Source organism: Drosophila subpulchrella, unplaced genomic scaffold, assembly GCF_014743375.2.
Source record: "Drosophila subpulchrella strain 33 F10 #4 breed RU33 unplaced genomic scaffold, RU_Dsub_v1.1 Primary Assembly Seq36, whole genome shotgun sequence".
NCBI lineage: Eukaryota > Metazoa > Arthropoda > Insecta > Diptera > Drosophilidae > Drosophila > Drosophila subpulchrella.
The window spans coordinates 294611-315088 of NW_023665582.1; the positions used below are offsets into that span (position 1 = coordinate 294611).

Below are 20478 nucleotides of genomic sequence, written 5' to 3' on the forward strand. Positions count from 1 at the left end.
CGGAAGAGCTTGTCTCATTACGAAAGGGTATGTGTTGGTTTTCGTTTGTTTTTCTACAAAGGCCATCCATCTAGAGCCTACATCCGACTTAACGACTGAAAAGTTTCTTGCCGCTTTCGCTCGTTTCGTCTCTAGAAGAGGGTGTCCCCGCCAAGTCCAGTCCGACAACGGAAAGACCTTCGTCGGCGCCTCCACCGTGCTTTCCCGAGACTTCCTGCAAGCCGTTAAGGAGTCTGTGACCGATGCGTAAAGTCATCAGCTCACCTGGCAATTCATTCCTCCTGGGGCACCCCATATGGGAGGCCTATGGGAAGCTGGTGTCAAGAGCTTCAAGACCTTGTTTTACAAGTCCACCGCTACACGGAAGTACACCTTTGAAGAGCTGTCCACCCTCCTAGCGAGAATCGAAGCTTGTCTGAATTCCAGACCGCTATCTCCCATGTCCGAGGATCCAACTGATCTCTTAGCGTTGACACCAGGGCACTTTCTTGTTGGTGGACCTCTTCTATCCATAGTGGAACCTGAAGTAAAGGGCGAATCCAAGTCCATTCTGAACCGGTGGCAGCACTTAAAGTCTCTCCATCAACAATTCCGCACTCGATGGAAGGATGAGTACCTTAAGGAGCTCCACAAGCGCAACAAGTGGCAAGTCCCCACAGAAAATCTGCGTGTTGGCGATCTGGTCGTCATTAAGGATGACAATTTGCCCTCAAATGAGTGGCGACTCGGAAGAATAGACTCCGTTTTTCCGGGAGCCGATGGCAATGTCCGCGTAGTCGACATTCGTACGACACGCGGCATTGTCAAACGTCCAGTGACCAAGGTGGTTCTTCTTCCAAGAGAGCCGCCCAAAACTACCTTGTAACGAGCCGCGTTTCTTACACACTTTCGTCCGTAGCCATTATCCACGTCATTGTTAATCATCCCTGTTTGTTTTTTCCTTATCCACACTCTAAACAGGAAAATGGCTCCCCGTCCACGAAGCGCTCAGGCATTGGATAGCAGACGTACTTGGTACTCAGTCCTACCGATGCCGAGTCTGCCGCGGAATCCATCCACTTCGGAAGTGTCAGAGGTTCCTAAAGCTGAGCGCAGAGAAGCGGCTGCGGGCAGTTCTTATAAACAAGTACTGCGCGAACTGTCTCGCACACCAGCACTCCACTGGGAGCTGTCGTAGCGGTGACCGGTGCAGAACGTGCGACCGGAACCATCACACGCTGCTCCACATGCACGAACTTGTTTCCCGGAAAAAGTCCAGCTCCAAGCAACAGCCCGCTTCTAAGCAGCGTTCGCGCCGGCAAGATCCGCCAACTCGCCAAACGCTTGCCCCTCCACCGCGCTCAGCATCCTCAACACCAGCTCCGTCGCTCGCGGCACTTCTCCAGCGTCGTAGCGTCAACGTCCTCCCGACTGCTTTGGTGATCGTCGGGACCGGGGAGAAGACGTTCGACACCGCCGCACTCATCGATCCGTGCACCCCGACAAGCTCCATTGATGCATCCCTGGCCGCCGCGGTTCGTTTGCCGACAACGAACGTGGGCGATGAGAGCATCTGCACGGCGCCGAATCGGTCGAAGGTCGACGAGGCCATCAAGCTGGAGGTGGTCCTCAAGATCGAGCCGAACGTGCGCATCTGCACCCCCATTCGTGCGCTCAATGAGAGCGTCGTCCAGAAATTTAAGGAGCTACCTTTCGCGGATGAGCGTTTCCACCGGCCTGCCACTATTTCATTGATCCTTGGCGCGGACGTCTACCCGAAGGTGATACAGCCGGGTATCCACATGGTCGACGAGGGACTGCCAGTAGCCTAGAAGACGGTGTTCGGGTGGATCCTCTCCGGCGCCTGTACGCAGGCTTGAGGCGTAGGCGACTGGCCGAAGTTCCGTCTCCTTTTTTTTTTGCTACGCTAGCGATTGCAAGGGGGGCGGAATGTTCAGGCCCACTGTCCGGCGAATCTGGACCGGCCCCGCTATCCAGCTGCACCGCTCCACCGCTCTCCAGCTCCCCGCTCTCACGCGCGCTCGCTCTCCTGCGCTGTTCCCAGCTCCCTCCATGAAGTCTCCGCTTCGCTTTGGAGCGCAGAGCGGAGCTTAGACTTAATTAGTTCGATTTTGGAGTTTCAATTGAAATAAGCCGCGGTCGCACCCCCGCCTACTTTGCAAGCTAACTTTTGTGCGTAACTTCTTTTCGATTAAGGGGCAATTCGCGCAGCGTGTGTTTTCTCCCCTACAGCGACCACAAGCAGATCGCCGCATCCAACGCCCGTCAGCCGCACCAGCAGCCCTACGCCGAAGCCCACCGCAGCAGCCCGCCGACGCCGCCAGTTTCCCGCCGTCGCCTCCCACGCCATTCCACCAGCGCCGTACCCCTCTACCCCCGGCGAACATTTTGGTCCATTCGACCCGATAAGATAAGTAAAGCTTTTTCGTCTCATTAATTGCCGGTCTGCAGTCAGCCACTCGAAAATATAATTCGTTTGACTTTCTGTACGATTTGTCCAAAATCCAAGTCCGATTAAATCCGAAAACGGCAATTAATAAATTACTTCGCCATTTTTTTCTTCGATTTTCCTTTTGCAACGTGCGGCCATATTGCCAATTTTTTCCGACTCCTTTTTTAATTGCATTTGGCCGCTCATCCATACATACATACACTTGTATAAAATCGAGAAAAACAAGAAAGGAAGTTAGCTTCGGCAAGCCGAAGCTTATATACCCTTGCAGCTATAATTATTAAATTTAAAAACACAAAAAATGATATTCCCAATAGTATAAGATAATATGTCAAAAAACACCGAAGCTATAATTTGTTTCATATTATTTTCTTACCAATTTTCCGATCGTTCCTATGGCAGCTATATGATATAGTGGTCCGATTTTGATAAAATTAAATTCAAAATTCAGAACCAATTAAAAAAATGTTATTTCCAAGCGTAGGAGGTTATATGTTAAAAAACACCCAAGCTATAATTTGTTTCATATTATTTTCTCACCAATTTTACGATCGTTCCTATGGCAGCTATATGATATAGTTTTCCGATTTTGATAAAATTAAATTCGAAATTCAAAACTAATTAAAAAATGTTATTTCCAAGCTAAGGAGGTTATATGTTCAAAAACACCGAAGCTATAATTTGTTTCATATTACTTTCTCACCAATTATACGATCGTTCCTATGGCAGCTATATGACATAATCGTCCGATATTGATAATACTTAATTCGAAATTCAAAACTAATTTAAAAATGTTATTTCTAAGCTAAGGAAGGTTATATGTTAAAAAACACCAAAGATATAGTTTTATTACATTTTTTTCCGATTATTCCTATGGGATCTATAAGATATAGTTGTCCGATCCGGCTGGTTCCGACTTATATACTACCTGCTAAAGATATAAGACTTTTGGGAGAGTTTCAGCCCGATAGCTTTAAAACTAAGAGACTACTTTGCGTAGAAACGGACGGACATGGCTAGATCGACTCGTCTAGTCATGCTGATCAAGAATATTTATACTTTATGGGGTCGGAAACGTCTTCTTCACTGCGTTGCAAACTTCTGACTAAAATCATATTACCCTCTGCAAGGGTATAAAAACATAAGTGCTTTTATGAAATCTTCCGGGTGGAAGACATGCTGATCAGTTTAACACAGGTTGAAACATATATGATATGGGACCCTAGAGAAGGAAAAACGAGATCATGCGGTATCACAATGGACCTAGAGAGGTCTAAGTGTGTCGGACTATAGTCCGACAGCCGCCCTAACCTAACCTAACCTTAGATCGGCTCCACTTTTTAAATTAACTATGTACAATGTACATGAGTTTAGGTCAGCTGTCGGCACGCAATACTATGACATTTTGTGTTTTATTGTGGGGGGCAGTCCATTAAGGCGGACTTTGTTTTTTTATGAAATTTTTAACGTCTTACTGACCCCATTATCTATTTCCTTTTGGTATTTTGAATGCATAACCAAAGGAATAAGTTAAACAAATAAGTTTTAGGCAAGGACCGCAACAGTTATAACTTTTACTTTAAAAATAATTTTTAATCGGTATTGATCACATTTTATTTTTAAGTCATGAAGCATTTGTTATTTTTCAACTTTTACATAAAAGTCTGAAAATAACAGGTATTTTCTAAAAAACAGGGACCGTATATAATCAATGTTCGTGATTTTTATTTAAAATGACCTAATATATTTTGGTATTTCTCCTCCAATTTGGCTGATTTTAAGATAGATTGCGGGCAATAGTAAATAGATAGTAAGTTTCTCGATCCCTGCTAAAAAAAACTGTTACTTGAAGACTTACAGAAAACGTCAAAAATAATTGTTATTTAATGATAAAAAATATATGTCTGAAATATCTGGGGATGACATAGAATGCTCGTCTGCTGGAACTCGGTTGGTTACTGTCAAATTCGAGAATTCATATTTTTGGGAATTCATGGATGGCTTAAAATGGCCAGCACTAACAAATTTGTTAACATGGTCATTACTGGTTTCACTTTCTCTGAAGAATTTGCGGTCGCGTTGTGTCGTAGAATTCATGTGTATAAGTAAAGAAAAGGCAATTTTAAGAACATACATACGAACAAATTCCAACCGAATTCAAACAAAAACGGCAATTCCGAGATGATGCTGGGAATCGAATCGCCGCAGCCTTCTGAACTAGAGCGCGACAATGCTCATCAGCTGTTCAATGAGTTCTTGGGGGAATTTTCAGGTTCAAGCGGATCCTGAACATGTCCAAATTTTCTCTACTCCAGCGAATAACGTTTTGTAAAATACAACCTTTGACACCACTCTGACTCGGATGCGAACGATACAAGTGGGCTACATTTTTATGAGTCCTGCACTGAAGGAGAAATGACAAACTACGATAGCATCGTCAGCACCACAAAAGAATTGCGGGCGGAGGAGTCACTGCCTGATAAGCACGAAGAGTTTTTTAGGCTCTTTGCAAATAGCTCAAGTGCTGGTCAAAATGAGAACCTTTCGAATGAGAATACGGGTGAATAGATTTAACAACTTTGTAAATCCGCTCTTTAAGGTTTACTCGTATTTTTAAGTATCCGATGCCGAATCTGACGAGGAAACCTTCATAGTCTATCATGCGCAAAAGCCGAGCGATGCTCTTTTTTCACCATGTCTTCAAATTTTATACGTGAAAAAGATACGCTAACCGAAGGGTGGTCTTGTAATTTTATTAAAAGGTAATTTTAAGTTAAAGTATCTCTGTCTCTTATTCAACTACCGAGTAGGACTAAAACCAAATGGAGTCTAAAAATACTGGAGTCATGCAAGCGACTAAAGTGCAATACCTTACGAATATTATTCGACACGATGCGTAAGGATAAACAGGAGAGAATTGTGTTGAGAGTACATTGTGTCGGGTAGGTAAATAGGTGATTTTCTAATAACAGCTAATAAAAAGCTCGAATTTGATCTTAAGTAGGGACTGGAAAAGAAACTGCGAGACATTCTCTGTCAGCGTGATCTGAACGAAATAAACATTTCCATTTATCGCTGCGTGAGTTGTCTATCTCAATTTACCATTGAGCAAAAAATCAAGCGACATAAAAAAAAGGGTATTACGTAGATCACCTATTAAGAACACTTTATTTTAATTTGAAATTTAAACTTTCTTAGACTTGCGATGTCCAGACTGTCGTAGTGCATATGTGGCCGATGTAACTGAGTTGTCTTCCTCTTTGACCAAACATTCGGAGGAAGTGGTGGCAGAGCACAAACATTCCCCTCCAGACATATTGATGGAGAAAACGCTTGTTGAGACATTTACAGAGTCAACAAATAAGGAAGAAAGCAAAAGCATTGGCAAGTCCTTACCCAATTTCATTTCTTAACTTAATTAGTTTCTTTCAAATTTGTAAAGATTTTTTCGTTATTTTCAAGTTTTTGGTTTCTGATCCATTTTAACCAGTTGTCAGCACATTTTTTGACATTTGCTTTGGTACTTGTTCTATTTAGTTAATGTTTGGTGTGGACATAATAACTGAACATTAATTTCATTTGTATTTCTTGTTTAGTTTTATTTGCATGCGAACACAAATGAAAAAGGGCTAAGTCCAACCTATCTTACGTATTGTATTACAATCCATTGTATTTTTTAGACTTTTTCTCACCCACCTATGATGTAAGAAAAAAGAATACTTTAGTGACAAACTACAGGCTTACAACTGCTAAAAGCACACAAGCGTAGGAGTTGCATAATGCAAAAGGAATTTAGCGCACTATTAGTGGTTGGTTTAATGTTATATACATTTTTGTAAAATTTGTAATTGGTAAATTAATTTTCGTATTTGGACTTAAATTTTCCCAATTTATATAAGACAAAACTCCGACAAGTATATCAAAATTTAAAGCTTTTTAAGCTTAGAGAGCAATGCTGCTTCAACTACAAAAATTAAGTTTACGAGGAATCCTTATTCTAGTACATTGACATTTTAGGTTCCGGCAATTTATTTTCGCACTTTATATAAGACAAAACTCCGACATGTATATCCAAATTCATATCTTTTTAAGCTTAAACCCATTAAATAAAATAAAGTTTACGAGAGATCCTCATTATAATATATTGACATTTTAGGTTCCGGCAATTCACTAAGCGAGAGCAGCTCATGCTCGAAAATTACTAACTCGCAGAGCTCTTTTGACTCTAATCAGTCCGTTGTGGGTAGCTCTAACACGGATCGTGATATAGAGTTTCGGGCTAACGAAAGTGATGTGGACATCATCTCCAATCCGAGCCAGACAAGCATAGAGGTGATAGATCCAAACTACGCACAGAGCACTAGTCGCAAGACCTTAGAAGAGCGCCATCTGTCACATCTCGAAACGATAAGCGATGAAAAAGGGCAATCTAAAAGGTTCTTAGATCGAAAGTTCGATTTAATTCAGGCGGAACAGGGTCAGACTGCAGCTCCCGTATCATTATCTGTGTCCCAAGTTCCGCTCACAGAAGGCAGCTCGTCAGGATCTATTACCGACAGCATTTGTACAACCTACGAGCAGCTGGGCATTGATGGGCCAACAAGCATTTCAAATTTGCTGCTTTCCGAATCTTTAAATAGTCAAATAAGTAGCTCAAATACGGACTCAATAAGCCGTTTAAAAAGAGCCGATGAAGTCAGCCTTTTACCGTTTGCAGCCGTATTTCGTTCAACTAATCTGCTCATGTCCAGCTCAAAGAAGATGGTAGACTCTGAAGCTAATGTCTTGGGTACTCAGCCCTACAAATTTAACTACATTGACTTTGATGATATCGATCACCGTCTAAAACTCTTCTTCTACCAGAGCAAGTTTAAGGAGGATGGTGAACATTTTAAGTGGTTGGCAAAGGGACGCGTCTTTAACGAGCAGACCCAGGTCCTGGGAGAAGGACTCGTGGTGATGTCCAACTGCAATTGCTTTTTAATGGAATCCTTTGCATTACCCCAAGACGATGTGGCCAAGTGGCTTCGGCAAGTCGTAAGAGTGTCGGTTAGTCGATTAAAGGCGGTTGAACTGCTGCCCTGGAAGCTTGGATTATCCTTTACCTTAAAGGATTGGGGCGGATTTATGTTGCTGTTGCACGACATGCTTACGACCGATAGCTTACTTCTTTTCTTGCGACGTAAGTTATCTTTACACGAAGTTTATTGGACAAAAATTAAATATTTTTTTATAGATCACCCTCTACCAGAGCAGTGCAAACTTAATTACAAACCATCCACCACCCTCAGCAATCCGTTGCAAACTATTGCATTTGAACCAGTTAAAATGTGCTCCCTGCTTCGTAGCAGCCAATGGATTCGAGAACAAGAGAAGAACTTTGAACAATTTCTGCTCCTAATTACAGAGTCACATTTGTACATATCGGCAGATTTGAAATTCTCGTGGCTTTCAAACAAAATTCAGGATAAATCCACGCAACCGGAACTTACCCTTAGACAGCCCATGAGAAACTTAGTAGACGTGGAACGCATTACGGATCAAAAATATGTGATGAACTTTAGCGACGAGACCCAAAACAAGTGCGAGATGTGGCAGTTGCTGTTCGAAACGCATAACAATTCCACGTGTTGTCTGAATGTCATCGGTAAAACATGGGAGCAGCTGTTTGGCGTTCCATTCAGCCTATCTGAAACGTAGCAGAACTCAACGCCAAGGAACCAACTAGAACGGATTACCATACATTTCAATTTATTGCTTAGAATTGTTGATCTTTATTGACTACGTTATCTAATGTCACATTAGTTTTCTTAACTTAACCATCGTATTTGTGAGTCGTTGGCTAGGTTTTTTTTAGTTATGCAAAAGTGGTGCTTACCGACCAAATAAATGTAAATATTTTAAAACGTAAAGGTTATTTTCTAAATCGCTGCAATATATACAAACAAAAAATATTAATATGAATAGTTATAAAAATGTTAAAGCATTTTTTGGTAGTATTCTAAACGTATATTTATTTATTAACAAGTATTTTTGCAGTGTGCCGCGTTCAAACTAACAAATACAAATCACATAACTAAAATTGTATGCTCAGAACCTAAATTTAAATTTAAATTCGTTATATCCGTTACTCGTAGAATAAGAGATATTGTATTCATCGGAACGTATGTAACAGGTGGAACGAAGCCTTTCCTACCCTATAAATCTGGGAGTCCTCTGCCACGACACCGACTCTGTAAACGCTCGTGTGGCTTTGGCCGGCGTCTTCGGTTGACGCACATCAAGATCATGAGCTATGTTCGTCTGTCCGTATAAACGCTTAGACCTCGAAAACTATAAATGCTAGAAAGTTGAGATTAAGAATACAGACTCAAGAGATTCTTGCGCATCGAAAACTTATTTCAGTAAGGTGCCACGCCAGTTTCTAGCGAGGACATGGTCATTAACGTCACATACAGTAGATAAAGGTGAAAAGTGTAAAATGTTGAAATCGATGTTTCTTTGCACCTATTCGAAGAATTATTTCTTGGGAGGCTGGGAGGCTGTCCATTAAGACGGACTTTGTTTTTTATGAAATTTGTTACGTCTTACTGACCCCATTATAAATTTCCTTTTGGTATTTTTAATGCATAACCAAAAGGAAAAATTAAACAAATTAGTTTTAGACAAGGAACCAGTTATAACTTTAACTTTAAAAATAATTTTTTAATCGGTACTCATCACATTTTCTTTTTAAGTCATGAAGCATTTGTTATTTTTCAATTTTTACATAAAAGTCTGAACATAACAGGTATTTTTAAAAAAACATGGACCGTAAATAATCAATGTTTGTGATTTTTATTTTAAATTACCTAATATATTTTGGTATTTCTTCTCCAACTTGGCTGATTTTTAGATACATTGCGGGCTATAGTAAATAGATAGTAAGGTTCTCGGTCCCTGCTAAAAAAACAAAAGTCTTTCAGTAACTTTTATTCAATGACTTTTTAAAGAATGAAATGAAGAAATAAAAGTAAAGTAACGGTTATTATAAGACTTCTACTGAAAACGTAAAAAATAATTGTTATTTAATAATCAAAAATATATAAGTCTAAAATATCTGTTGCCAACGGGAATGACACAGGGAGCTCGTCTGTTGGAACTCGGTTGGTTCCTATTGTGCTAACAAATTTGCCAATTCATATTTTTGGGAATTCATGAAATGGCCAGCACTAACAAATTTGTAAACATGGTCAACAGAGATTCGGTTTTTATATGTTAAGGAATTTATGGATGGCTTAAAATGGCCAGCATTAACCAATTTGTTACCATTAGATGTTCCACATTCTCTGAAGAATTTGCGGTCGCGTTGTGTCGTAGAATTCATGTGTATAAGTATAAATGCAATTTTAAGAACATACATAGGAACAAATTCCAACCGAATTCAAACAAAAACGAGGAAGAACGCTATAGTCGAGTACCTCGACTATCAGATACCCGTTACTCAGCTGAAGGGACAAAGCGATACTGAAATGCGCCACCTACCCCTGATCACAATATATGGTTATGTGAGCGGTAGACAGATTTAAGCGTTATGGCGTGGCAAACTTTTTTTGGATCAATCGATAGGTATTGACGAGACTAAGACATTTCAGTTAAAGTTCTTTATCTATCATAAAAATTGTGGGCGCCAAAGGCTTGGGCGGTTTGTGGGCGTTAGAGTGGGCGTGGCATATTTGCGTAACAAACCTTCGTTCAAGGCTACGGAATCTATATCTGAAATTCCAATTCTCTATCTTTTAGTTTCCGAGATATACTCGTTCATATTTACGATTTTTTGAAGTTTGTGGGCGGTTTGTGGGCGTTAAAGTGGGCGGGGCAAACTTTTTTTTAGGTCAGTCGATAGGTATTGATGAGAATAATACATTTCAGTTTAAATTTTAATTCTAGCATTACAACTGTATGAGCCACAGTTGTGGGCGGTTTGTGGGCGTGGCACGCTGCTGAAACAAACTTGCGCTGCGTAAAAAGCTCAGGAATCTGCATGCCAAATCCAAATAGCCTACCTCTTATAGTTTCCGAGATCTCAGCGTTCATCCGGACGGACAGACAGACGGACAGTCGGACAGACGGACAGACGGACATGGCTAGATCGATTCGGCTAGTGATCCTGACCAAGAATATATATACCTTATGGGGTCGGAAACGATTCCTACTGTCTGTTACATACTTTCCGACGAATCTAGTATACCCTTTTACTCTACGAGTAACGGGTTTAACATAAGAGGACGTTGTAGTCCTAGACTATCAGATACCAGTTACTCAGCTAAAGGGACCAAAGGGAGATGGTATCTCCGAGATGCGAGCAGCAAAGCGAGATTGAAAAGCGCCACCTACCCACGATCTCAATATATGGTTATGTGGGCGGTAGAAAGATTTAAGCGTTATGGGTGTTAAAGTGGCCGTCGCAAACTTTTTTTTTGGTCGATCGATAGGTATTGTCGAGACTAATACATTCAAGTTTAAATTTTTTTGCTAGCATGAAAACTATGGGCGACAATGGCTTGAGCGGTTTGCGGGCCTTAGAGTGGGCGTGGCAAAGTTTTTGGACCAATCGAAAGGTATTGACGAGACTAACACATTTCAGTTAAAATTTGTTTTCTAGCACTAAATCTGTAGGAGCCACAGTTTTAGGCGGTACTGCGGTGCTGCGTACAAGGCTATGGAATCTAAATCTAAAATCCCAATTCCCTATTCTTGATAGTTTCCGAGATATCCGTGTTCATACTTACGATTTTTTGAAGTTTGTTGGCGTTAAAGTGGGTGCGGCAAACTTTTTTTTGGTCAATCGATAGGTATTGATGAGAACAATACATTGCAGTTAAAATGTTTATTCTAGCATCAAAACTGTAGGAGCCATAGTTTTGGGCGGTTTGTGATCGTTAGAGTGGGCGTGGCACGCTGCTGAAGAAGTTCAGGAATCTCAATAGCCCAGCTCTTATAGTTTCCGAGATCTCAGCATTCATCCGGACGGACAGACAGACGGACATGGCTAGATCGACTCGGATCAAGAATATATATACTTTATGGGGTCAGAAACGCTTTCTTCTGCCTGTTACATACTTTCCGACGAATCTAGAATACCCTTTTACTCTACGAGTATAACAATTAGCAACAGATATTTAAGACTTATATTTTCGGTCACGAAATAACGATTAATTGGTACATTTTTTAATAAAAATCTACTTGTAAGAGTTATTTAGACTTTTATTTTTTCAGTCTAATAATAACTATTATGTTAGGACTGAAAAAATAAAAGTCTAATAGTTATAAAATAATGGTTACGGGAAAACTTATTTATCAGTCCAAAAATAACTGTTATTATCAGACATATATAAATAAGATTCAAAAAATAACAGTTACTACATATGTGACCATTTCCAAAAAGTTATAAATTGTTAGGTCATTGCTGGTTTGTATAGGACACATTTAATTGGTTTTGTGAAGTTTTTCTCCGACTTTTAGTTTTTTCCGAACTATACGATTTTTTCGATCAAAAACAATTAAATTAGTGTTATTTTCGGTCCCTGGTTTTGGCTGGTTCGCAATGGCTCTGAAGGTTTTTAAGCATTTCTTATATTCGTCTAGATGCCGTACACTTGCATTTTAACTTTGACAGTTTGCTAAATAGTACTATTTCATCATTTATATTTCATTAATAGGCAATACCTAATTTCCCTTGTTCGATCATAACCAACAAGTTAACAAATTAAGGAAAGAAGAAAAATGTTTATGTGTTGTGTGAGTTCTTTTTTTTTTAGAAAGTTTGAGGCCTTTGCTCACACCCTAAACTTTAATGTAAAACAAGAAAAAAAATTAACTTCGGCATGCCGAAGTTTTTATACCCTTGCAGGTCGTTCCCGTGGGAGCATTGTATGTACGGAGCTTTCCGATTTTTAGAAAACTGAAAACTAAATATAAAAATTATAAGATATTGTTCCATTTAAGTTTACTGCCGTCCACGTTTACCGAAAGCGAAATATAACGGTCTATGTTTTATTTTGGCATTAATTATCCGATCGTTTCTATGGCAGCAATTTGATAAAGTCGTCCGATTTTATTTAAATTTTATTCGAAATTCTGAAATACTAAAAGAATGATTTTTCCAGGAGTAGAAGCTAATATGTCAGAAAACACCGAAGCTATAATTTGTTTCAAATTATTTTCCCACCAATTTTGCGATCGTTACTATGGCAGCTAAATGATATAGCCGTCCCATTTTGATAAAATTAAATTCGAAATTCAGAACTAGTTAAAAATGTTATTTCCAAGCGTAAGAGGTTACATATAACCTGAAAAAACACCAAAGATATAATTTTTAAAAAATTTTTTTGCCGCTTATTCCTATGGGAGCTATAAGATATAGTTGTTCGATACGTCTGGTTCCGACTTATATACTACCTGACAAAGAAAGAAGACTTTTGGGAAGGTTTCAGCCCGATAGCTTTAGAACTGAGAGACTAGCTTGCGTAGAAACGGACGGACAAACGGACATGACTTGATGCTGATCAAGAATATATAGACTTTGTGGGGTCGGAAACGTCTCCCTCAATGCGTTGCAAACTTTCGACTGAAATCATAGTACCCTCTGCAAGGGTATACAAATTTGGGCTTAAAAAAAATGTTGTACAGAAAACTGCGATTTATGATGGTGAGCTCTTTGGCAATAAAAAAGTTCACCCTAATGGACATATTATGTAATAACATAGTGGGTGGGAGATGTCAGCTAATTGATTACGCCTGTGCAACAAATCAATTTTATAATAATAGTATAATTAAATGGGTGGATAATATGTATATGGACAGACCCTGTGAGTAATTTTTAGGTGCAAATTGTGCCGTACGGGGTAGATTATGGATGTGTTTGTTCCGAAACTTGTTGCTTAATATTAACATATAAGTCGGCAATGAACAAGCAGGGCAATTCCCTATGCCCGCTTAGTGGGAAGCTGCCGACCGATGGTGTATATTCAGAACCAACCAATTTTACTTGTTATTCAGTATATGCGTTGGTTCCCTTATCGTTTTCACTTACACTTAAAAATTCCACGCTACAATCAACACATCACTTTAAACTACTTCATTACTTATCGGCCAGCTGGTCCGCGATCCAATCCAAATGTTCCTCCTTGAAGCGGGGATCCGCCATGGTCAGAGCTGTTGATTTGAAGCTATAGTAATAGAAAACCGACTCTGCGAAGAAAGAGGTGAACATCACGATAAGCGTGTAAGCATTATTTCCGGATCTCACTGATGCGTTGTCCCAATGATAAAGATATTAGATCTATTGGCCAGTGCTGATTTTCTTCGCCTGGTGGGTGACGATATTGGTAGATGATCCAGAAATGCTGGGAGGCGGACAGAAGAAAGTACAGGGTAATGCTGATCATGAAGAGCTTGCAGTTCCGCAGGATTATGAAGGAGGCACCGACCTGGTACGCACACGTTGAATGCAGCGCCATGGTGAACAGCAAATACTCCGTAATGATCAGAGCGTCCTGAATTCTGAAATAATATTGTGAAGTCCAGTAATCGAAATTCTGCGAGCCTCGAAAACTTACACAAAGAGAAATATGGCTGTCTGCAATCGGTTTCTAGCAAGCGAAGGCCCAAATGCGTTTAAGAGAAGGTCTACTCCCAAAAGGGCGAACTGAAGCAAAAGCACCCAGGAGTACCGTCGCAGAGTTAGCTTCATAGCGCTATCTCAACGGTAAACAATTGATTGGGTTGTCAGTTTATTGTGTATTTATTGTGCTGGTTTTGTTGTGTCCCTATTGTGCGGTTTTTTTACGTCCTTCGCCCTAATGAAGTCAAAGCTACCGCGTCGGTCATGCGCTCTGTCTGTCATACCAGAAACTTATCGATAGACAAATGTCCTTAAAAAGGCAGCTATATTTAACTCGCACAAAGTTGAGAACATCTCTGCAAGCAAAAGGGCGATTTTTATGTGTCCTGTCGTCCAGATAGAAACACGATAGAACAAATTTTACAAAAACAAAAAATGCATACATATATCGCGTAGAAGTCACTTCTAAGTCACTTCTGGACGATAGAAAGACTATAGTACACATTTTACAAAAACAAAAAGGGTCGGGATCGCGAAGAAGTAACTTCTGTTAGGAACTGTTTATTTTTCGGTGGCAGTGCCGCTAGCTCAGTCTTAATCTCAGGGCAGAGTACCCCTATGCCACAGCTCGCAACATGAGTATCGACAACTCCGCTGTCTCACATCACTAATCTATCGGTCATCACTAAGAACCAAAACGTAAACAAAGGTAAATATCTACAAATATTGACGGGAAAATTGGTTTAATTTGGTGGCTATTGTTGACTTAGCCAAGCGCCCCCACCCAACCATGGATGCCCTCAAGATGCTGCAGGGCACCATTCTCCGTTGGCAGGAGCCCCCTCCTCGCGACTACGACGGTTCCATCTCCCCCACTGGGAAAGCTTACTCACATTGTGTGTATTACAAATGATTAATAAATATGGTAAGTACAATCATTTATATTCATGCTCCTCTTAACTGATCTATCCTTCCTCAGCCTTTAAGACCGAAAACTTGGCCACCGTCTTCAATATTTACGCGGTCAAAGTTATAAGAAAAAGGCTACAGGCGCCGCGGAAAGTTATGCTCTAACAGTCACTTATTGGTAGAGCTCGCATGGAAACGCGGCCCTCAAAAGGAACATACGCGATGCGCGCGTGTCGGGTCACCTAATCCTGAGGAGCTCCAGGGGAAAAGAAGGGACAGGCCAAAACTGCACTGTAAACTATACCATCTAACTGATGCTCGCGACCTTTTTGGTTCTAGGCAAACGACGAGGACAAATAAGGCTCTCGGTTCTAAATGCGGATAAATTCACAAACAGGGAATTCAATAATCAAGGTACCCATGTATTATAATATTTCCTGAATTTCAGCCACTTTTGGCCCGGGCCTGGAGGGCGATTATAGCCCGGCTGAAAACTTCTCGCCGGAGGTCAGCGACAACACTTGTCTCCAAGAAAGAAAACTGGCGCACTACGGTGAGTTGTGCAAGAGCAGTCGGAGGTTCGGCCGCGCGACAAAATGGCGGTACTTCTCAACGCCGCGATGCGACGGCTGGAAGTTCCCGAGATGAGGTGGACGTGGTAGACCGGAACGGACTAACCGGGAAATGCTTGATGTCGTCGGCGTCGACTGCGAAAGGCGTTTATGGCTGTTCGTCTGTGCGGGTCGAACGGACACCGGTTGCTGGCAGCTAAGTCGGGGCTGGTAGGTATGGCGAAGTCGCGCAGAAATCAGTGGAACTCCCAAGTAAATATCCCGGGGCCCTTTGTGTTGGGAACCCGGCTGCCTTTATAAATGATTATTAATAAATAACGAACTAGCATGTTATCTTTCCTATCACTCACTTTAATTTATTTTTAAGCACAAAAAATGTATCTTAGTACTTCCAGCTACATCTGCCTAGTTGGACAATATGGCTGCGACTATACTGATATCTGCTGATCATCATTCCTCCCCCGCCATATTACATCGCCTCTCCCAAAATTGGGTCATTGGACACATGAGTGCCATTTAAGGTAATCTCAGAGCGAACCGGGATTAATCCTCAAATGGCCTGATCGCCCGCCAGATTCACCTCGCTGCTGCAACTATCGCCCTATCGACTTAACCTATCGATAGAGTCCCTCCCATTATCGACTCCAATTGCAACACTTCTGAGACACTTCTGAGCAATAGAAAGACGATAGTACACATTTTACAAAAACAAAATTAGTGGGAAAAAACACACTATAAGCTACAAGATATAGTTGACCGATCTGGCTGGTTCCGACTTATATACTACCTGCAAAAGAAAGAAGACTTTTGGGAAAGTTTCAGCCCGATAGCTTTAAAACTGAGAGACTAGTTTGCGTAGAAACGGACGGACAGACGTACAGACGTACTGACGGACACGGCTAGATCGACTCGTCTAGTCATGCTGATCAAGAATATATATACTTTATGGGGTCGGAAACGTCTCCTTCACTGCGTTGCAAACTTCTGACTGAAATCATTATACCCTCTGCAAGGGTATAAAAATGAAGAAAAAACCTAGAAAACGCCTGCAGAATATCAGTGCAGATGAAAAAGGACCCCTTATCCAAGCTGTTGCCCATTATTGTAGGACTTCACCGACAGTAAGCATTACCACAACAGGGGCAAATCAGCAGAATTGTTGAAGTGCTGCAGGAGATCCACTAGAGAATCCCAATGGGAAGGAACATGCTCTCTACATGGACATCCTGCCGGGCGTATCCTCGTAAAGAAAGTAAGATCTGGCCAAAAGAACCTGGTAAGTATATTGTTAGCAGAACCACCAGTAATACGATATCCGACGACCTCTTCATTAGGACTCCAGACACCACCACCACCAGCTACTTGGCCAGCTTAAGCGGAGCTGGAGGACCCGCTGGCTTCTATAGGGAGGAGGAAAATAAGGCGCCCGCTAAGGAACAGTTTAAGAAGCCATAGCCAACCACTGCGAGGATGCTGCGCGACTTGCTGCAGCATCAGCGGATCAACCCCGTACCCAATTCGGCTCCCACTTCCTTAAGGCCCAATATGCCTATTGGTACTCGGAGCTGGACTGCGGTGGCGCGGGAAGGATGGCAAAGCATCCGTAAACTACTTATTTACATAAATAAAAACATTCGTTGTACATTCCATTTATTATTATTTTAATTTCTTTGTGTACCAGCAGACTCCTCCTTTTTAAATTTCTCCAATTGATTTGTTTTCCGTTTGGCAACAAACCTAGCTGCTTGGCAGTAAGACCATGCTACAGGCCTTGCGGGTGAACTTTGAAAACGTCGGTCACAATGAATAAGATTTTTCGACTAGTGAAACTCTTAGCCAATCTGAGTACTAGGCTTTACGGTTATTTAAAGCTATTTACGGGCAAGCTAGCTGTGGACATTACTTGGCGTGTAACTGCGTAGCAACACGGTATCCAACGAATCTCGTCATATTTCATTGTAAAAGGTAATGTCTTCTAGTTTATTTTTACTTTGACTGAACAAAAAAATATCTTTGTTTCTGTTTCTTTTGGAAATGGTTATTATTGAATTTCTTATGTCGACGGAGCTGGATCTAAATAGCATTGTTTAGCAAAATTTCCTACATGCCAGGGACCGTCTATACAAGAGGCCAACGCCCTTATAGAAAAATTAAATAAAAAATTTTGCAAAACAAGTAAGAAAATATGATTTTATTTAAGATTTTCCAATTGGGATAGACCATTCTAGGTATCTTTTACAAGCATATGCAAAATCACTTGAAAGACTTCCAGCAGTGACTACGGCGACACTTCCAGAAGTTAATTCGGCGATCCGAATGCTATATCGGGGACGATCGTTTCACCTTCTAGAAGTCACTTAAAAGTGCCTTCCGCGATAGAAAATGCTTGCAGGGGTATAGTACTCACATCGACAAAAAGCTAAGGAAATAGCAGGAAAAATACCAGATTTAGCAAGTGAATTTCGATGGACGCCGTTAGCCGCGGCCCAAAGAATAAGAAATGTAGTCTTTGGCAATCTTTGTGCAAAAGCACAGAAAACAAGAAAGGAAGTTAACTTCGGCAAGCCGAAGTTTGTATACCCCTGCAGATATAATTTTAAATTTAACAAGGAAGAACGCTATTGTCGAGTACCTCGACTATCAGATAACCGTTACTCAGCTAAAGGGACAAAAGGGAAATAAAGACATGAAAGCAGCAAAGCGAGACTGAAATGCGCCACGTACCCCTGATCGCAATATTTGGTTATGTGGGCGGTAGGCAGATTAGAGTGGGCGCGGCAAACTTTTTTTGGATCAATAGATAGGTATTGACTAGACTAATACATTTCAGTTAAAATTTTGTTATCTATCATAAAAATTGTGGGTGCCACAGGCTTGGCCGGTTTGTGGGAGTTAGAGTGGGCGTGGCATATTCGCGTAACAAACTTACGCTGCGCTCAAGGCTACGGAATCTAAATCTGAAATCCCAATTCTCTATCTTTGATAGTTTCCGAGATATCCTCGTTCATATATACGATACGATTTTTTGAAGTTTGTGGGCGTTAAAGTGGGCGAGGCAAACTTTTTCTAGGTCAATCGATAGGTATTAATGAGAATAATACTATTCAGTTTAAATTTTTATTCTAGCATCAAAACTGTTTGTGGGCGTTAGAACGGGCGTGGCACGCTGCTGAAACAAACTTGCGCTGCGTAAGAAGCTTAGGAATCTGCATGTCGAATCTCAATAGCCTAGCTCTTATAGTTACTGAGATCTCAGCGTTCATCCGGACGGACAGACAGACGGACAGTCGGACAGACGGACAGACGGACAGACGGACATGGCTAGATCGACTCGGCTAGTGATCCTGATCAAGAATATATATACTTTATGGGGTCCGAAACGCTTCCTTCTGCCTGTTACATGCTTTCCGACGAATCTAGTATACCCTTTCACTCTACGAGTAATGGGTATAAAAATACAAAAATGATATTCCCAATGGTATAAGATAATATGTTAAAAAACACCGAAGCTATATTTTGTTTCATATTATTTTCCCACCAATTTTCCGATCGTTCCTATGGCAGCTATATGTAGTCGTCCGATTTTGATCAAATTAAATTCGAAATTCAGAACTAATTAAAAAGTGTTATTTCCAAGCGTGGGAGGTTATATGTTAAAAAACATCGAAGCTATAATTTGTTCCATATTATTTTCCCACCAATTTTAAATTTAATTCGAAATTCAGAACTAATTAAAGAATGTTATTTTTTTTCCCTATTATTCTTATGGGAGCTATAATATATAGTTGTCCGAAAACGCCGGCAGAATGTCAGTGCAGATGAAAAAGAACCCCTTATCCAAGCTGTTGCCTATTGTGGGACTTCACCCACAGGAAGCAATACCACGACAGGGCAAATCCGCAGAATAGTTGAAGTGCTGGAGGAGATCCTCTAAAGAATCCCAATGGGAAGGAACATGCCGAGTGGGACTTCGCTCCCTACATGGACATCCTGCCGGGCGTGCGCCATCAGCCGGAAAAACCCCGTTCCCAATCCGGCTCCCACTTTCTCAAGGTCCAATATGCCTATTCGGACTCGGAGCTGGACTTCAGATGGCACGGAAAAGATGGCGATGGAAGTATCCGTGGGACGAGAAGGAAGCTTAAAACTACTAATTTACAAAAATAAAAACATTATTTTATTATTATACTAGATTTGTCGGAAAGTATGTAATAGGCAGAAGGAAGCGTTTCCGACCTCATAAAGAATATATATTCTTGATCAGGATCACTAGCCGAGTCGATCTAGCCATGTCCGTCTGTCTGTCCGTCCGGATGAACGCTGAGATCTCGGAATTATAAGAGCTAGGCCATTGAGATTTGGCATGCAGATTCCTGAGCTTCTCTGCAGCGTGCCACGCCCACTCTAACGCTCACAAACCGCCCAAAGGTGTGGCTCCTACAGTTTTGATGCTAGAATAACAATTTTAACTGAAATGTATTGTTCTCATCAATACCTATCGATTGACCAAAAAACAGTTAGCCACGGCCCCGTTTACGCCCACAAACCGCCCAAAACTTCAAAAAATCGTAAATATGAACTCGGATACCTCGGAAACTTCCAAAAAATGATAATTGGGATTTCAGATTTAGATTCCGTAGCCTTGTACGCAGCGCAAGTTTGTTACGCGAATATGCCACGCCCACTCTAACGCCCACAAACGGCCTAATTCACAATTACTCTACGAGTAACGGGTATAAAAATTGCATTTAGAACGACTCGGCTAGTTCTTGTGATAAAGAATATATGTACTTCATAGGGTCGGAAACGCTTCGTTCTACCTGTTTGAGTTTTTTCGTGTTTTTACGAGCTTTCAAAAATTCGAAATAAGAAAATCATTTTTTTTTGCCAAATCCTCTTATACATGTTTACTTATTTACTGATAGTAAACGTAAAAAATT

The 20478-nt window shown here is 41.0% G+C and overlaps 1 protein-coding gene, 1 long non-coding RNA gene and 1 pseudogene across 3 annotated transcripts; 2 read left to right on the plus strand and 1 right to left on the minus strand.

The window, feature by feature from the left end:
- Positions 1 to 4352: 4352 nt before the first annotated feature.
- Positions 4353 to 8360, plus strand: LOC119561760 (annotated as a pseudogene).
- Positions 8361 to 12996: 4636 nt separating this feature from the next.
- Positions 12997 to 14329, minus strand: LOC119561769 (transmembrane protein 138-like). 2 transcript variants are annotated; one of them, XM_037875256.1, is made up of 4 exons: positions 14053 to 14329; positions 13924 to 13996; positions 13743 to 13839; positions 12997 to 13684 (listed from the first exon to the last, which is right to left on the minus strand). In XM_037875256.1, exons 1-4 carry the CDS (start codon positions 14184 to 14186, stop codon positions 13575 to 13577), a joined length of 414 nt encoding a protein of 137 aa, XP_037731184.1. In that variant the 5' UTR covers positions 14187 to 14329; the 3' UTR covers positions 12997 to 13574. The 2 variants fall into 2 exon arrangements, with proteins under 2 accessions (XP_037731184.1, XP_037731183.1); XM_037875255.1 differs by having other exon boundaries at positions 13002 to 13684; positions 13743 to 13996.
- A 285-nt stretch (positions 14330 to 14614) lies between these two features.
- On the plus strand, positions 14615 to 16236 carry LOC119561775. Its single transcript, XR_005221444.1, has 4 exons — positions 14615 to 14766; positions 14828 to 14982; positions 15037 to 15748; positions 15925 to 16236. It is a non-coding gene; the product is annotated as an uncharacterized LOC119561775 (long non-coding RNA).
- Positions 16237 to 20478: the final 4242 nt, after the last annotated feature.

Bases quoted from the DNA above. Each gene is read 5' to 3' on its own strand.
- LOC119561769 (XM_037875255.1), bottom strand. From the start codon at position 14,186: ATGAAGCTAACTCTGCGACGGTACTCCTGGGTGCTTTTGCTTCAGTTC. The intron at 13,997-14,052 runs GTAAGTTTTCGA...ATATTATTTCAG, and splicing joins ACAGCCATATTTCTCTTTGT to AATTCAGGACGCTCTGATCA. The intron at 13,685-13,742 runs GTGAGATCCGGA...CTTTCTTCGCAG, and splicing joins ATCATTGGGACAACGCATCA to AGTCGGTTTTCTATTACTAT.